This window comes from Engystomops pustulosus, chromosome 5 (genome assembly GCF_040894005.1).
Source record: "Engystomops pustulosus chromosome 5, aEngPut4.maternal, whole genome shotgun sequence".
NCBI lineage: Eukaryota > Metazoa > Chordata > Amphibia > Anura > Leptodactylidae > Engystomops > Engystomops pustulosus.
The window spans coordinates 144,475,240-144,493,193 of record NC_092415.1 but is presented as its reverse complement, the minus strand read 5'-3'; the positions used below and the strand labels follow the sequence as shown (position 1 = coordinate 144,493,193).

The 17,954-nt window shown below is 42.9% G+C and overlaps 1 protein-coding gene across 2 annotated transcripts in view; it reads right to left on the bottom strand.

Moving 5' to 3' along the window:
* The window catches only part of ELMO1 (engulfment and cell motility 1), a 222,522-nt gene that overhangs the window by 121,178 nt on the left and 83,390 nt on the right, over nt 1-17,954 (bottom strand). For both annotated transcript variants that reach the window (XM_072153299.1, XM_072153300.1), the window contains 3 exons: nt 17,434-17,484; nt 13,831-13,953; nt 12,808-12,939 (listed from right to left, as the gene is read on the bottom strand). In XM_072153299.1, coding sequence (XP_072009400.1) covers nt 12,808-12,939; nt 13,831-13,953; nt 17,434-17,484 — 306 coding nt within the window. The remainder of the gene's footprint in view (nt 1-12,807; nt 12,940-13,830; nt 13,954-17,433; nt 17,485-17,954) is intronic.

Here is a 17,954-nt window from a genome sequence, read left to right as displayed (position 1 = left end):
TGCAAGCAGAGGTAAAATTAATCTGTCTAAACAAAGAGCTTGTAGACGTATAATCATCATGGACCTCCGACTGCTTCAAATGAGAATGTATCATCCGTCTGGTCTGAGCCACCTAAACCACAGCTGTCCATATTACGCTTCACTAAAGTACAAGTGAATGTCATCTTTTATTTGGAATGGCAAAGCCAAGGTCTCCAAGGTCCACATGCAGCAATCTTCTTCACTACTGAGGGATAAATAGCTTCTGTCCTTTTCAAATATAGAATAAAGTTTATAAATCAATAACCTACTCTCAAATTTCTTCATCAACAACCCCATTTTCATAAATGTGCTTAACAGAGCATAACAAAGTGCTAAAAATATATATCGACACAGGTAACTGCTGGAGTGAAGATGGAGAAAATTTATTTAGTCACTACGGCTTTGGGAAATATTCAATATCATTCAATTATCCTAAGAAATGAGACAAAGTGATTAGGGTATTTCTGTATTAGTTTAAGTCACGTTTATTAATCATTCACAGATCTGACCAATGTCCTGATATCTCACACAACAAGTGAAGCAATTGAAGGCAATCCTATATATTATTCATCTGCAGCAAATGTGACAAGGCACATGCAATGGTTGAGCTCAGCTTGTTACTCGGCTTATCTCTGATGCTTGCAGAATGGTTACAGGATTATCACTGGGGTAAATCCTGCAGCTATTCTGCAACATGTGCAGTTACCCTAAAAAGGTTTTTATTTATTTTTTTAAGTTCACTGTGTTATTACTTGAATGACCCTTCTTTTAATCAAAATCATTGAGGAGGAACCCCACATAATGATAGAGAACTGGGCACATGAAAAAAGCAATAATACGAAACAACCATGTGCTATACCAAAATAATAATCTTTATTCCACTAAATATGAACAACAGATGTGTAATATACACCAAACCAAAAACCAATAAAAACATTTAAAAAGGAAAAATCCTCTATACAAAAACCCAAGGGAGGGTAGGGCACATGATAAGGCCCACCAACACAACACCTCCCTACCCAGACCCAAACCCTAAGCCTGTCCAGCTACAGAATAATGAAAAATAACTGATGGATATACAACATCTTAACAGATAGTCAAGAGAAATGAGTAATTAATATAATTGCCAAGCAGGCCGGACAGACGGGGAAGGGGCTGGGAGAGACCCACGCGTATCGCCACTCACAGTGGCTTTCTCAGGGGTAACTGGTGTATGGGAGTAACCAGTTATATATACCTGTGTAGATATGATGAATGGTAACAGGTGTGGAACGCCCTGATGGTGTGGTAACGCTCACCGTCATCCCCGGTATAGTGCGCATGCGTGCACGTGATGCCCGAGTCACATGACATACAAGATGGAAGCACCCATTGCTGTATTTAATGCAATGCGTGTGTGGTGTGCTACTAATTCACCATGTAAAACTAAACGCTTCAAAAATTAAATGTGGAATATAACAGTGCCTACATTCTCCAGTATATTAATCCCCCATATCGGGAGAGTGAGAAAAGAAAAAGTGAAGGTAAAAGAAAAAACTGCCGCGTAAAAGAAAAGATATATATGTGGAAAATGTGTTGTTACAATGTTCCACCATGTTAATTGATTTGCTTTTGGCCGCATGACCGTGAGGCATTGACACATACCAAGGAACGAATCCGGGCATGTGAAACTAAACTATCTACATTTGATCAGGTGACCCTTGTTCAGCCCTTTCGGTTACAGCTTAAAGAACTAATTGAGAAATACGAAAAAGATGTTATACAGAAAAAACGATCCAAATTTAATAGAGGCCAAGGAGACTATGGCCGCAAGAGAGCCTATAGATGGACCCATGCTAGGAATAGGAGGAGACCACCAACAGTACCCACAACTACCAATGAAACCTCGTCGAGCGATTTTTTATCGACAGACACGAGCGACCCAGATGAAGATCCAGGAGGCACCGGAGAAAATGGACCCAATATGCGCAAGAGAGGTCTAAGGAACAGGTGGTCCCCAAGCTACAAACGAGGACGTCAGAAATACAACACCAAGAAGAGCAATTTTATCTGACTATGTTTTGTCTGATGCAGAGAAGGATGTTCTTAGTCGTGGCCTGAGCTCCTATGTTAAGACTTGATAAATTTACCTTGGTTAAAGACATATATCTTTTTTGCCAACAATTGTCCTTTAAACTTTTGTACCACCAGCCAACACTCACAGATAACATGCCAGAGGGGGACCGACAAACCTTTTTGGACCTACTTGATCTTTTACGGGAAAATGTGAACGAAGAAACATTAGGTAGGCCAAATTTCACGTTACGCTAACCATCACAAATTACACCCAATTTACGTCTTTTCCCGGCTATACAGATTTTCTTTGAGTGTATGATGACAGACATTCGTGAGTTAAAGGAGGAACCGTACAAGCATGAAAATCTGTCCAAAATCGAACGCCAAGCATTATTTAAGTTACGTTCCAACACAAAATTTGTCATCAAGGAAGCCGATAAAGGCGGAAATGTGGTCCTATGGCCCATGGACCAGTATGTGGGTGAAGCAAGGAGGCAGCTGAGTAACCAGCAATATTATTTCTTTTTACCCTTAGATACCACAGATGTTTTTAAGAAAAAATTAAATCGTTTAATTAAAGTAGCCGCGGACTCAGGGATCATTTACCGTAAAGAGAAGAATTTTTTGACAGTTAAAAAAACAGTTGTACCAACATTTTATATGTTGCTGAAGGTGCACAAGGCACTTGTCAATCCACCAGGTAGACTCATTGTGGCTGGCATAGGGGGACTATGCGAAAAAGCATGCACTTACATCGACTTTTTTCTACAGAATCGGGTGATCAAATTAGCATCATATGTACAGGACTCTTCACACCTCATAGGACAGATCGAGAATTTGGACTTACAGTTACCTGATGAAGAGGTAAGGATAGTGGCAATGGACGTGGAGTCATTGTACACCAACATTATACATGGGGTGGCCATTAATTCCGTGACATATTTTTTAAAAAAGGATCAGGGTGGTGACCGTTGACATAGTGCTTTCCTTTTGGAATTGCTTGACTTTGTCTTGAGACACAATTACTTTGTTTGTGATCAGGTTTTTTATAGGCAGGTCTCGGGTACCGCGATGGGTGCACGCTGTGCTCCTTCTTACGCCAATCTCCTTTTAGGTTGGTGGGAGGAGACCAGTGTGTACCCCTCGCGGACCTTCCAGGAGCATGTCATTGTATGGTACCATTATATTGATGACGTACTGGTGTTTTGGAGGGGTTCACTCGAGACCTGTCAGAATTTTGTCTCGGACTTGAACAACAATCACCTACAAATCCATCTTACACCTATTTTTTCACAGACAAGTGTAAATTTCTTGGATCTCCAAATTATCATTCGGGACGGACATATCGAGACGACCCTTTACAGGAAGGAGACAGCGACCAACAACTTGTTGCATTACTCGAGTTTTCACCCACGACACCTGAGGGATGGGATCCCAATCGGTCAGTTTCTACGACTGAGAAGAAACTGCAGTACCCAGGAGGAATTTCAGCAACATTGCATGGATCTGACCTCAAGATTTCGTGATCGAGCATATCCCAAGAAAGTGGTGTCCAGAGCATATATGCGGGCCAAGCAGACTAAGAGAGAAGACACTTTTACATCCAAAATTAAAGGAATGGATGGCAAACCCTGTTTGATGACAACATACCACAATCAATGGTCTGATGTTTATGAATTGTTGCAAAAGAACTGGGGTATCTTGAGGAGTGATCCACGACCACATCCACACATTACAGTTAAACCTAGGATGATTGCCAAAAGAGCTAGGATCCTGCGGGACTCACTGGTCCAGAAACATTTTCAAAGCCCCAACCAGACACTAGGTAGGGGTCTCAAATTGGTGGGATCTCACCCTTGTGGGGAATGCACAGTATGCCCCATGATCCTTAAAGGCAATTCGTTCCAAAACCCGGTTAATCAAGAAAGAATTGTTCTATGCTCATACATCAATTGTCGGTCTCGATGTGTTGTGTACGGATTGATCTGTCCCTGTCTAAAAATATATGTCGGTCAAACGACCCATGAGCTTCGGAAAAGGGTCCAAAAACATGTCTCCACAATCAATAATGCTGAACAGGACATTGCCAATGGCAGACAATTGACCACAGTGGCTAAGCACTTCCATGCCTTTCATTGCAACAACCCAGCCAAACTAAAGGTAGTGGGTTTGGAAAGAATCCAGTCCAATATTCGGGGTGGTGACATGATACCGGCATTGTTACGACAAGAGGCAAGATGGATATTCCGCTTGGGTTCACTATCCCCACATGGGATGAATGAAGACATGCTGTTTTCCGGATTCTATAAACAATAGGTATATTTATGGTTTTCCTTTTTTCACATTATCTTCACTGTTCTCATCATTATTATTATCTTTTCACATCACACCCATTTCACTTCATACCTTCTCCATCACTTTTATTTCATTTTTTGCACACCCTGAGTCACCTTAATCTAGTAGTCTTATTATGTCATATTGTTTTGTCTTTGTGTCTGTGACTCCCTAACCATCACGCATATTATTATAATCTTTTTGTCACATAATATCACAGGTTCCCCCCCCCCCCTTTTTCTCACATCATCACATTCTTCACACTCTTTCCATTTCTTCTTTTGTCACTTATATATATTGATATCATGCACGGTCTTTATATTGGACCTTATACTTCATCTTTTCATTTTCTGAAATATATTCATATGGATCACTTTTCACTTACTGTGCTCTATTTCATATTTAGGTCTATCTGTGATGTAATATTATGCTCACCATTTTTTCTTCTCTGCGGTCCATTGAGCCCTTAGCCCACACTCCCCTGAAGACTATCCTTGCCTTCAGGGGCGCACCTGCCATGAGGCGAGTTGAGCATCTCGCCTCAGGCGGCAAACCTCCTGCGCGACGAGGGGGCGGCACCGTGCCCCCACTCCCTGCCGGCTGGCATCGAGTTCCCCGCCGGCGCAGGCACCGCGCATCCAACCCCCGCCTGCATCGAACTCCCACCCGCCGAACGGGACTGTTACAGCCCTCCGTGTGGCACCATGCTCCCCGCCGGCACCGTGCTTCCGGTCCACCAGCACTCCAGAGCTCCGTCCAGCACCTGGTTCCGGCCACCGGCCGACAATCCCGCCCTCCGCATGCCTCAGCTCACTTCCGCTCCCCCCACCCCGCCGCTCTCCGCTCCAAAAGTTGTCCGCGCCAACCCCTCCCCCTCCTGCCCCCGCGGTCCCAGCTCTCCCCCCTCAACCCTCGCTCCCAACTCCGAACACTGAAACGCCGACATCCTCCAGCCCCCCCCCCCCCCGACTCCGACCCCGGCGCTCGGCTCCCGGCTCCGACCCCCCCCTTTCTCCAGGCCGCCCGACAAACCCGTCCGCGGCCTGCCTCAACGCTTATGGTAAGTGTGAAGATACTATATATTTAGATGCATCTATGTATTTATGTATATTATGTACAGTGAATGTGTGTGTATGTATACTGTATGACTGTATATAAGTGTGTGTACACTGTGTGAGTGTGGGTATATGCATGCTATATGAGTGTATATGCTGTATATATGTGTATCTGCTGTATGAGTGTGTATACTGTATATATTTATATATATATATATATATATATATATATATATATATATATATATATATATATATTTAATATACAATACACACAGCTTGTCGCCATATACCATATTATACATACAGCATGCCTCCATTTAGTATATAATACACACGGCTTGCCTCCATATAGTATATTTTACATGGCGGCACGCTGTATGTATTATATGGTATATTGCGGGACGCTGTATGTATTATATGGTATATGGCGGCACGCTGTATGTATTATATGGTATATGGCGGCACACTGTATGTAATATATGGTATATGGTGGCATGCTGTATGTATTATATGGTATATGGCGCCACGCTGTATGTATTATATGGTATATGGCGGCACACTGTATGTATTATATGGTATATGGCGGCACACTGTATGTATTATATGGTATATGGCGGCACGCTGTATGTATTATATGGTATGTGGCGGCACGCTGTATGTATTAAATGGTATATGGCAGCACGCTGTATGTATTATATGTTATATGGAGGCACACTGTATGTATTATATGGTATATGGCGGCACACTGTATGTATTATATGGTATATGGTGGCACGCTGTATGTATTATATGGTATATGGCGGCACGCTGTATGTATTATATGGTATATGGCGGCACACTGTATGTATTATATGGTATATGGCGGCACGCTGTATGTATTATATGGTATATGGGGGCACGCTGTATGTATTATATGGTATATGGGGGCACACTGTATGTATTATATGGTATATGGGGGCACGCTGTATGTATTATATGGTATATGGGGGCACGCTGTATGTATTATATGGTATATGGCGGCACGCTGTATGTATTATATGGTATATGGTGGCAAGCTGTATGTATTATATGGTATGTGGCGGCACGCTGTATGTATTATATGGCATATAGCGTCAGGCTGTATGTATTATATGGTATATGGCGGCACACTGGACCTATTATATATTACATGGGGAGCGCCGGATGTATTTTATAATATATGGTGGCATGATGGATTGATTTTATATTATATGGCGGATTGTTGTATGTATTTTGTTCTTTGTGGTAGCTCGCTGTGATTATTATATAGTACACGGTGGGATGCTCTATGTATTTTGCATTGCTTTATTTTCAAATTAAACCAATGTGATTGTGTCTGGTCTTGAAACTCCTTGATATATTACATATATGGGGGGGGGGCGTCTTTTTATAGCTCGCCTCAGGCAGCAGAAAGGCTAGGTTCACCCCTGCTTGCCTTTGACGCTCCTTACGACTGATTGTGCATCTACCATTGTTTCGGGTCTTTTTGAGTGGCCCGCCAAGGTCTTCCCTACTACCTCCATTTTTGTATTTGCTTGCAGCATTTTTGCAATTCACTGATATATATATATTGCTTACTGTGTATAACTAAACATCTGGGTGGTTGGTTTTTCGTGTGTCTGTCATCCATGTGTGTATGTGTGTACATGGGCCCATGTATGTATGTTTGTTTGTGGAGTGCCAGATTTTATCTATGTTTTAATGCACACTTTTTTATAATATGAAATTTAAAATTTAAAGTTTAAATTAAGGGATATACATAATATGAAATAACATAACATAAAAAAACCCTTTTTCCGTGTATAGGGCTCCCCTATGTTCATATATATTTTTACACGCATATGTTCTACAAATGTCATGCACATTTTCCACATGTATATCTTTTCTTTTACGCGGCAGTTTTTTCTTTTACCTTAACTTTTTCTTTTCTCACTCTCCCGATATGGGGGATTAATATACTGGAGAATGTAGGCACTGTCATATTCCACATTTAATTTTTGAAGCGTTTACCTGTATTACGTTTTACATGGTGAATTAGTAGCACACCACACACACATTGCATTAAATACAGCGATGGGCGCTTCCATCTTGGTCACATGACTATGTCATGTGACTCGGGCATCACGTGCACGCATGCGCACTATACCGGGGATGATGCTGAGCATTACCACACCATCATGGTGCTCCACACCTGTTACCATTCATCATATCCACACAGGTATATATATATCTGGTTACTCCCATACACCAGTTACCCTTGAGGAAGCCACTGTGAGTGGCGATACGCGTGGGGCTCTCCCAGCCCCTTCCCAGTCTGTCCGGCCTGCTTGGTAATTATATTAATTACTCATTTCTCTTGACTATCTGTTACTATGTTGTATATCCATCGGTCGTTTTTCATTATTCTGTAGCTGGACAGGCTTAGGGTTTGGGGCTGGGTAGGGAGGTGTTGTGTTGGTGGGCCTTATCATGTGCCCTACCCTCCCTTGGGTTTTTGTATAGAGGATTTTTCCTTTTCAAATGTTTTTATTGGTTTTTGGTTTGGTGTATATTACACATCTGTTGTTCATATTTAGTGGAATAAAGATTATTATTTTGGTATAGCACATGGTTGTTTCGTATTATTGACCCTTCTTTTAATGCATCATCTTGTACTGATATTACCAACTACTACTCACACCACCAGGCAAAGGCTCTTGTTATTCCTTCAGTGGGTGTCAGACCCAATGCTGTCACCATCCCTTGGCTACAGAGTAGGATCTGAACTTATTAAACCACTATAAGTTCTAAAATCCAGAAAGACAACTACAAGATCATTACAATGGGGCAGATTTATCAAGTGTCTGAAAGTCAGAATATTTCCAGTTGCCCATGGCAACCAATCACAACTCAGCTTTCATTTAACCAGAGCTCATGAATATTTTAAAGGGGAGCTGTGATTGGTTGCTGTGGGCAACTGGAAATATTCTGACTTTCAGACACTTGATAAATCTGCCCCAATGTGTTTGGATATAAATATCCCATACATATGGGATGCTTCTGGAAGTAACCTCTCAGAGCTGGTGAACACAGACGTTCCTACAAACCATTGGTCTTTCCGGACTGGTAATCTAGATTGCTCAAAGGGTGAAAGCCTTGCACTGAAACTGGGGGTTTTATTAAACATGTAAAAAGGTAATTTATTACTATAATAAGCTGATGCAAAACTGTTTGACAGGCATTTTTTTGTTCTATAACATATAATAGAAGACTAATATAGTATTAGAAGACTAGTATAGTATAGTAGACTACATCAATTTCAGGTCAATTATTAAGATAATTTATAAGAATTATAGTGTTTTATGATATAATTGTCACTTTTTGTCCAACGTGATTTATATTCCATACCACTTAAAATTCAATACTTCTGTACCAAAGCATTGTTCTGCCAAGATTCACTAGTGCAGTTAGAAGTTCATCCCTACAGTATGACACACCTAATTTGGCTACTGGCCTGTGAGACCACATGAAAAATGGTAAGCACATAGCTAGACAAGACCCAAGAGAGACATATATTAAATAGTCTGACCTGTGCAGGTTTCCAAGGGCAGAATCAATAGGACAATGAATATTTCAAGGGAGAAATTAACATTTTTGGCTTCGGTATCTCAGATTTTCAATTGAACATTATTAGAAGGACAGCCTTAAATCACACTTCTTTTTGTTAACATCCAATCAAAGGAGAGAAAAACGAAGAGAGGACACACTTAATGTTTTAAATGGCATGTAGCAAACACAATTCTATGGTGCGTTCCAAAATTAGGCTTTTTGCAGATAAATAACAAAGGGCAGATAGAACTTTTACAGTAGCCACTAAAGCCAGTGGTAAATACCACAACAATAATTTTACTATTTGAATCTGAAAATATATTAAAACAGCAAGCATGAATTTTATAAGGCAACCAGCTTTTTAAACTTATATTTCACTCATAAATATTACTAAAGAATAACATGCAATTGGCAATTACATTCTATTTTATTTTCAACATTTGTACACAACAGTTTGAGTGGAAAGTAAGTGTTTGCTGCACCCTGGTGTTCTACAATAGATTTCACCACTTTTACAGGAGAGTATGAGAAGCTCCATTATAAAGCCACTAATTATTGATCAGCAGGATTAGGATCCCACTCACTGCCTCTAAAAACAATAACAATGTTTGGAACTACAATATACCAGCACTTTTTAAGTACTAATATAAATGTACATAATTTCAAATAGAAATTATTGAAAAACGTAATACCATAAGAGGCCTCACCCAGTTCACAAGTTATCAACTACCCACAGGAAAACAGGACCCCGTTCTCTGGAGTGATGAGTGTCAGACAGCCGCTAATAAGCAACTTATCAACTACTATGTGGATAAGCCATTACTTGCTAAATTGTTCCTACCCTTTAAAGAATACTTTCATACACTGTGATAAGACTATGCAAACACACTGCTATTTCAATTGCCAGCCCTCACGATCATGTGGTGCCGAAGTCCCATCCCCATGATCATGTGACTTTCTTACAGAAATCCTGCAATTCTGTAAGCAAGTCAGAATATCATGAGGGCTGGCAATTTAAATAGCAGTGTGTTCACATAGGGGCTCATTTACTAAAGGTCAGAATTGCACACTTTCATTGGGTTTTCAGAATATTTCCAATTTGCACCGAATTGCCTTGGGATTTTGGCGCACACGATCAGCTTTCACGTGACAGAAATGGGGGCTTGGCCGTTGGACAACCCGATGGATTTGGAAAAAACACGGAATTTAAAAAACGTTTTGTGTCGCAAGATCAGCACTTTCCTCCTCACATCAGCAGTATACATGAAGAAAATAATAAAAGTGTAACAATGTATAATATATGAATCAGGAATAATCAATTTAGATACTCCACATAAGCATCCGCATTCCAGCCTCCACCGCCCTCCAGCCAATTTTATATGGTACATTTTCTTTAAAGTGCCAACCCTCCTCCCCTTCTCCATCAGGTTGCGAGCTTTGGCCCGGGCTGTGGTCCGGGAGAGCAACAAACCCTAACACTAACTACTGATGGTGGCTCTGAAATTAATAAAAAAAAACTACTTAGAGACTTCTAGTTCAGGTATGGGAGAAGAATGAGTTCATGTTTTATCCATTTTGGAAGTGAGAAACTGAAAACTAAAGTCATCATAGGAGGTTTCAATCTCATTTTAAATGCAAACAAACTTCACAAACTGGATCTAAAAACCATCCAATGGTAGAATCTGCACAAGATTAAATGTTTCCATAGTGCAATAAATCAGAGATATAAACATTCATCTTGTTTACAGGCGAATGAGCCCATGAGATATTCAGCTGTTCAGACTCTGCTGGAGAGATTTCTACAGCCAAATCAACTGGTGCCACTTTCTCAATCCAGCTGGCAATGTACCCCAGCATAGCCAATTTTCCAGCTGTCCCATAAACCATGACGCTTTTATTTTCCTACAAAAGCGCTTCTCTGTGACATGCGTTGCTGGAGTCTCCATGAAAAATGGTTGGTTTAACAAAAGCACAGGAAAATGTCACTCAAGGGTTCTGATAAATGGCTTGTGCTTTTGTACTATGAAAATGCTTTACCGGAGGGCCTTTCAGGGTGTGAAATCTGTTGAAACCACTGACTGTCACATAAATCCAAGAGCTTGATATTGTCTTTCTTATAACCTACACATTGCTACAGTGCAACACAACTAAATCCATTTTATAACTTAGAAATGGGAAAGAACAAGTTCATGCTTGGTTGTTTATATTTGTGGCTTTACAACAAAGATGGTACAATCAGAAGTGTACAAAATGTCATAATGGAGAGTGAAATCTGGGACCCCAAACCTGCAAAAGCAAGGGAACCATGACCCATGAAGTAGAATCTGGGTTACTGAAATGGAAACAGTGGAGGGAACGCTTCAGTACAACCATTGCAAAATAAGGAAAAATGGCCTGCTGGAAAACTGTAAGTAAAAATTTAAAATATGCAATCTGGAGGCATGTGAACAACAGAAAATACCTGCATCTCACTAGGCATACTATGTGATTATCTTTGAAAAAGCTCACTCTATATTGAAATGACCAAGTAAAAGTGGCACACCAATCCATTGTAAAAAAAACACAACATCCCAGAACCCAAGCCCTCCTGTTTTCCCTATGTAACATTAGAGCACTTTCGTACAGCTTCCACTTTAGGGAGCTTAGTCAATATTTGGGTTCAAATATAGATATGAAAACTACTATGCAACATGTCCCTTCCATTACTTGTGGCTGTCATTAGGCAGTTTCATCATTCAGTTTAATTGATGCTTGGTTTAAAAAAAAAAAAAAAAAAAAAACCCAACATGCTTTTTAAAAAATTTTTAACTTTCATTTTTTCACTTCTCACATTCCAAAAGCCAAAGTTTTCTTAGTTGCAACAGGGAAAATTTGTAAATGCTGTAGAATTACCAATAAAAATTCAATTTAAAAAATGGTCCAAATGATACATCCCCTTTATTCCTTGTGAGAGTTACCAAATTTATATAAAATTTTGTATGTTTTTTTAGATTGCAAAATGGTGAAAAAGCGTTAATCTGGGTCTAAAACGTCATACAAGAAGTAATGGGGATCTGGACAAGACAGGCCTCTGAGAAATGCAATTAGATGAAGTTCCACAGCGGTAGGGGTTCAAGTGATCTCTAGTCCAATCCCTGATTTCAGTGGTCATTTTTATAAACCAGAGACTGACCCAGACTTCACATGCAAAATGTAGCTGATCTCATCGCTGGTCCAACAGTAATAAGCAGCTAGGACTGGATGGTCGCCACTGAAGCCAGAAATGCTGTTCATAAAAGGTAAATATAACTTTACCTTCTGTTAATTCCAAAATACTGACCCTTTAGAGGTTTTATGCAAAAATGTAATACCCTTTTAGTGTTTTAGACTAAGCCAAAATAAGATATGTATTTAATATGCTAATAGAGTGCATGTACATTGCACTGGTGAGAGATCTGCACCCTGCACTCACCATGTATCCCTCTCATCTCCACCTGCCCGAAACAGGCGGCTTGCGCGATTTGTTTAGAAAATGTTAAATACATTTGTCAAAGGTCCCTGTGGGTGGTGGGACCAACCTTTGCTATGGAGGACTATGATATCTGTGTAGATCCCAACTTGGGGAAAAAGGCCATCTTCTGCCTTCAGAGCATTATATCATCTCAAATATGGCAAGCAAATATCAGGGTTAACTGATTCTGCACATTAGGTAAATACAAAGGTTATAGATAAAAAAATTACAGAAAATACTCACAGTAAACCCGAGCTTCTTATAGTCCCTGGTGTACATAGATTTCCGTTTTTCAATGCTGCCGCCAAGGTTGTTTTGGTCTGGTTCTACATCAAATGCAATCCTACGTAGTTCAAATATAATATCCCTCTGGGCCTGGATGACAGAGAATGACAGCAATTACATGAAAGTATATTTCACTAGGGCGTTGTAAGTCAGAAACAATATGTTATACTATAATCGATAACTGTATATCTGTTAATTCATGCTATAAACATCAAGGTATTACTTGGATGTTATCGGTAATCAGATTTACTCAACCTTTAAAGAAAAGTATCAATTTGTGCAAGTAATTCACACATACAAACAATTATAACAGAATTAAAAATATGTGTAAGCTCCAGAAACGGCACCAGAGCTTTATTTTGTGTAGTGTTACAGCTTTAAACAATACTAGCAGTAAGATGATGACAAGCAGGTTTGACACATTTATATTACCGTTTTCCAACCCTCAGAGAAATCCTTTTTTGTTATTATATCAACAACGTCTGCCTGAGGACTTGTTTTATTATGGGTTTACCACAGGTTTTTTTTCCCTGACCATTTTTCATCTAGTTTAAGGGATGCAGAGCTAACAAAACACAGCCTTTCTATCCATTTCATGGATTCATTTCATTTTTTTTTCCCGGGGAAAACATATACCGCTAGTACATAAAACTACTTTTCACATATTTTTAGTCCTGATCGCTTTACTACATTTATATCCTGCAGGTATAACAGAAGTGACAACACAGAAAATGCTAGAAATTACTACATATCCATCACAGAGCAAGTGTAAAGGCATCAGTAGTCACCATAATGCTTTGGGGGGAATAATTTTTTTTTTTTTACAGGTAAACGGGTGAGATTTTACATTTTTACATAAAATGCAATGCTAGAAAATACATTTTATACCCAACTGAGGGTGCTAGTAGTTTAATGGGGTTAATGCTGGTGACTGGTACATCAGCTGCATACTAATATGGCTAAACAGTTCAATTCACTTACTTGGTCCTGAGGATCCATCTTGGTCATCATCCGATCTTCCAGTAAGTTGAAGTTTAGCACTTGAAGTACATACAACTGGTGTGCCATCTCATTATTAATGGCAGTCTGTGATCTAATGACATGCTGTAAAGAAAAAATAAAGTACTATAAGGGAGAATGAGCTAATAAACTGACTAAAGGAAGCCTATATGCATCTTTCCCCAACTGTAGACACTGACAGGTAGAATCCCTGGACATCTGTGCAACCGCTATATGTTCTGCATAGCAGCAGGACTGTAACAAAATGTGTTTATATTACCGGATGGTATCTAGACTTGGAGCACAGGGAAGTGTCCTCAAAGTGCTGCCCTTTTATCTATACAATAGGCTTCATAGGAGTCGTCTGTAAGTTGGGTGTCCTTAAGTAGGGGAGTGCCTGTATACGAATGTGTATTCCACAGTTCCATGTGGAGGTTGTAGAACTAGACCAGCAATTATTATTGGCCGTGTGCACAGATGACACTATTTGTACTAGTGGATCTGTTTACAAGTAGCATAGAAATATGACTCTTGGGAAAAGATAATGACATAATTTGCCAAAATTCTAGGGTTTTTGTTTAGCAGATCTAACAAAATGGACAATGTACAGACAATGCAAGGATCGGTTTTGCAGACAAAGGGTACATTCACACATCCGTATGCCCGTCCGACCGTAGCTGCCATGCGCTGCAGAACAGCTCCCCATGGCCCGCACACATGGAGAAATATAGAGCACCGTCACACTACTACTGCAGTCTATGGGGACGTACCGTATATATACTCGTGTATAAGCCGAGGTTTTCAGCACATTTTTCGGCTTAAACACGAGTCAATGCAGCCAGCCCAGCACTAAAAAAAAAAAAAAACTTATATACTCACCCTCCGCCGGCCCACAATGCGCAGCGCTGCTCCCCCGATGTCAGCGTGGGTCCTCTTCTGTCTTCGGCAACATCCTGCAGGGCGCGGCCATTTTTCTTCACAGCCGGCACATAGTATGACGTCAGCAGAGGCCGTGTCATACTATGCGCCTGCTGGCCGGGAAGAACTTGGCCACGCCCTGCAGCTTGTTACCGAAGACAGAAGAGAGGCACGGAAGACAGAAAAGGACCCACGCTGACATCGGGGGAGCAGCGCTGCGCATTGGGGCCACCGGAGGGTGAGTATATAAGTTTTTTGGATTTCTTTAATGCTGGGCTGGCTGTATACTACTGGGGGCAGGCTGGGCTGGCTGTATACTACTGGGGGCAGGCTGGGCTGGCTGTAATCTACTGGGGGCAGGCTGGGCTGGCTGTATACTACTGTTGGCAGGCTGGGCTGGCTGTATACTACTGGGGGCAGGCTGGGCTGGCTGTATACTACTGGGGGCAGGCTGGGCTGGCTGTATACTACTGGGGGCAGGCTGGGCTGGCTGTATACTACTGGGGGCAGGCTGGGCTGGCTGTATACTACTGGGGGCAGGCTGGGCTGGCTGTATACTACAGGGGGAAAGCTGGGCTGGCTGTATACTACAGGGGGCAGGCTGGGCTGGCTGTATACTACAGGGCGCAAGCTGGGCTGGCTGTATACTACAGGGCGCAGGCTGGGGTGGCTGTATACTACAGGGCGCAGGCTGGGCTGGCTGTATACTACTGGGGGCAGGCTGGGCGGGCTGTATACTACAGGGGGCAGGCTGGGCTGGCTGTATACTACTGGGGGCAGGCTGGGCTGGCTGTATACTACTGGGGGCAGGCTGGGCTGGCTGTATACTACAGGGGGCAGGCTGGGCTGGCTGTATACTACAGGGGGCAGGCTGGGCTGGCTGTATACTACAGGGGGCTGGCTGGGCTGGCTGTATACTGCAGGGGGCAGGCTGGGCGGGCTGTATACTACAGGGGGCAGGCTGGGCTGGCTGTATACTACTGGGGGCAGGCTGGGCTGGCTGTATACTACAGGGGGCAGGCTGGGCTGGCTGTATACTACAGGGGGCAGGCTGGGCTGGCTGTATACTACAGGGGGCTGGCTGTATACTACAGGGGGCAGGCTGGGCTGGCTGTATACTACAGGGGGCTGGCTGGGCTGGCTGTATACTACAGGGGGCTGGCTGGGCTGGCTGTATACTGCAGGGGGCAGGCTGGGCTGGCTGTATACTACAGGGGGCAGGCTGGGCTGGCTGTATACTACAGGGGGCAGGCTGGGCTGGCTGTATACTACTGTTGGCAGGCTGGGCTGGCTGTATACTACTGGGGGCAGGCTGGGCTGGCTGTATACTACTGGGGGCAGGCTGGGCTGGCTGTATACTACTGGGGGCAGGCTGGGCTGGCTGTATACTACTGGGGGCAGGCTGGGCTGGCTGTATACTACTGGGGGCAGGCTGGGCTGGCTGTATACTACAGGGGGAAAGCTGGGCTGGCTGTATACTACAGGGGGCAGGCTGGGCTGGCTGTATACTACAGGGCGCAAGCTGGGCTGGCTGTATACTACAGGGCGCAGGCTGGGGTGGCTGTATACTACAGGGCGCAGGCTGGGCTGGCTGTATACTACTGGGGGCAGGCTGGGCGGGCTGTATACTACAGGGGGCAGGCTGGGCTGGCTGTATACTACTGGGGGCAGGCTGGGCTGGCTGTATACTACTGGGGGCAGGCTGGGCTGGCTGTATACTACAGGGGGCAGGCTGGGCTGGCTGTATACTACAGGGGGCAGGCTGGGCTGGCTGTATACTACAGGGGGCTGGCTGGGCTGGCTGTATACTGCAGGGGGCAGGCTGGGCGGGCTGTATACTACAGGGGGCAGGCTGGGCTGGCTGTATACTACTGGGGGCAGGCTGGGCTGGCTGTATACTACAGGGGGCAGGCTGGGCTGGCTGTATACTACAGGGGGCAGGCTGGGCTGGCTGTATACTACAGGGGGCTGGCTGTATACTACAGGGGGCAGGCTGGGCTGGCTGTATACTACAGGGGGCTGGCTGGGCTGGCTGTATACTACAGGGGGCTGGCTGGGCTGGCTGTATACTGCAGGGGGCAGGCTGGGCTGGCTGTATACTACAGGGGGCAGGCTGGGCTGGCTGTATACTACAGGGGGCAGGCTGGGCTGGCTGTATACTACAGGGGGCAGGTTAGCTGTATACTACAGGGGGCAGGTTGGCTGTATACTACAGGGGGCAGGTTGGCTGTATACTACAGGGGGCAGGTTGGCTGTATACTACAGGGGGCAGGTTGGCTGTATACTACAGGGGGCAGGTTGGCTGTATACTACAGGGGGCAGGTTGGCTGTATACTACAGGGGGCAGGTTGGCTGTATACTACAGGGGGCAGGTTGGCTGTATACTACAGGGGGCAGGTTGGCTGTATACTACAGGGGGCAGGTTGGCTGTATACTACAGGGGGCATGCTGGCAATATACTACTGAGGGAAGGCTGGCTATATACTACTGAGGGAAGGCTGGCTATATTCTGGGGGGGGGGGGGTTGTGATCAATGCATTTCCCACCCTCGGCTTATACTCGAGTCAATAGGTTTTCCCAGTTTTTGGTGGTAAAATTAGGGGTCTCGCCTTTTACTATGCTGAAATGTTGAGCAGAAAATTCCTTTAAATTAGTGACAATACTTACTGTAAGAATAATAGATCGCAGCTGCTTCTGTGTTAATATATTTGCCATTTCCTGTTGAGAAGGGGAAAAATAATCTATAAATATTATATATAATTTGTAGCATGGCACCTATATTACATTACTATAGTACTACAGTACTATATTGTAGTACTGATCAATGTGTAAAAGGTAAAAACTATTAAACTACAAAATATGCCATGCAAAACCGGTATGTAAAAATGTTGAACTTTTAAGTGTGCACTTACTGTAATTGTTTGATATCATGTTTTCTTTTTAGACATTGATGGCTGTTTTTAGACATTTCGGAATGTACTGGAGTTGCCCTTTGAAGGAAACCTGTCACCAAATTTTTACACATGCAGCTAGTGACAGGTTCCCTTTTAACTAACACACTTCCTTTAGCTAAAAAACAGTTTTCCTTAAATCCCCATAAATCAACTTTATCTTATATTACCTGGCATCAGAGGGGGCTTGTCCCAGGCCTCTTCTTAGCATGTCCCAGGCCTCTTCTTAGCATGTCA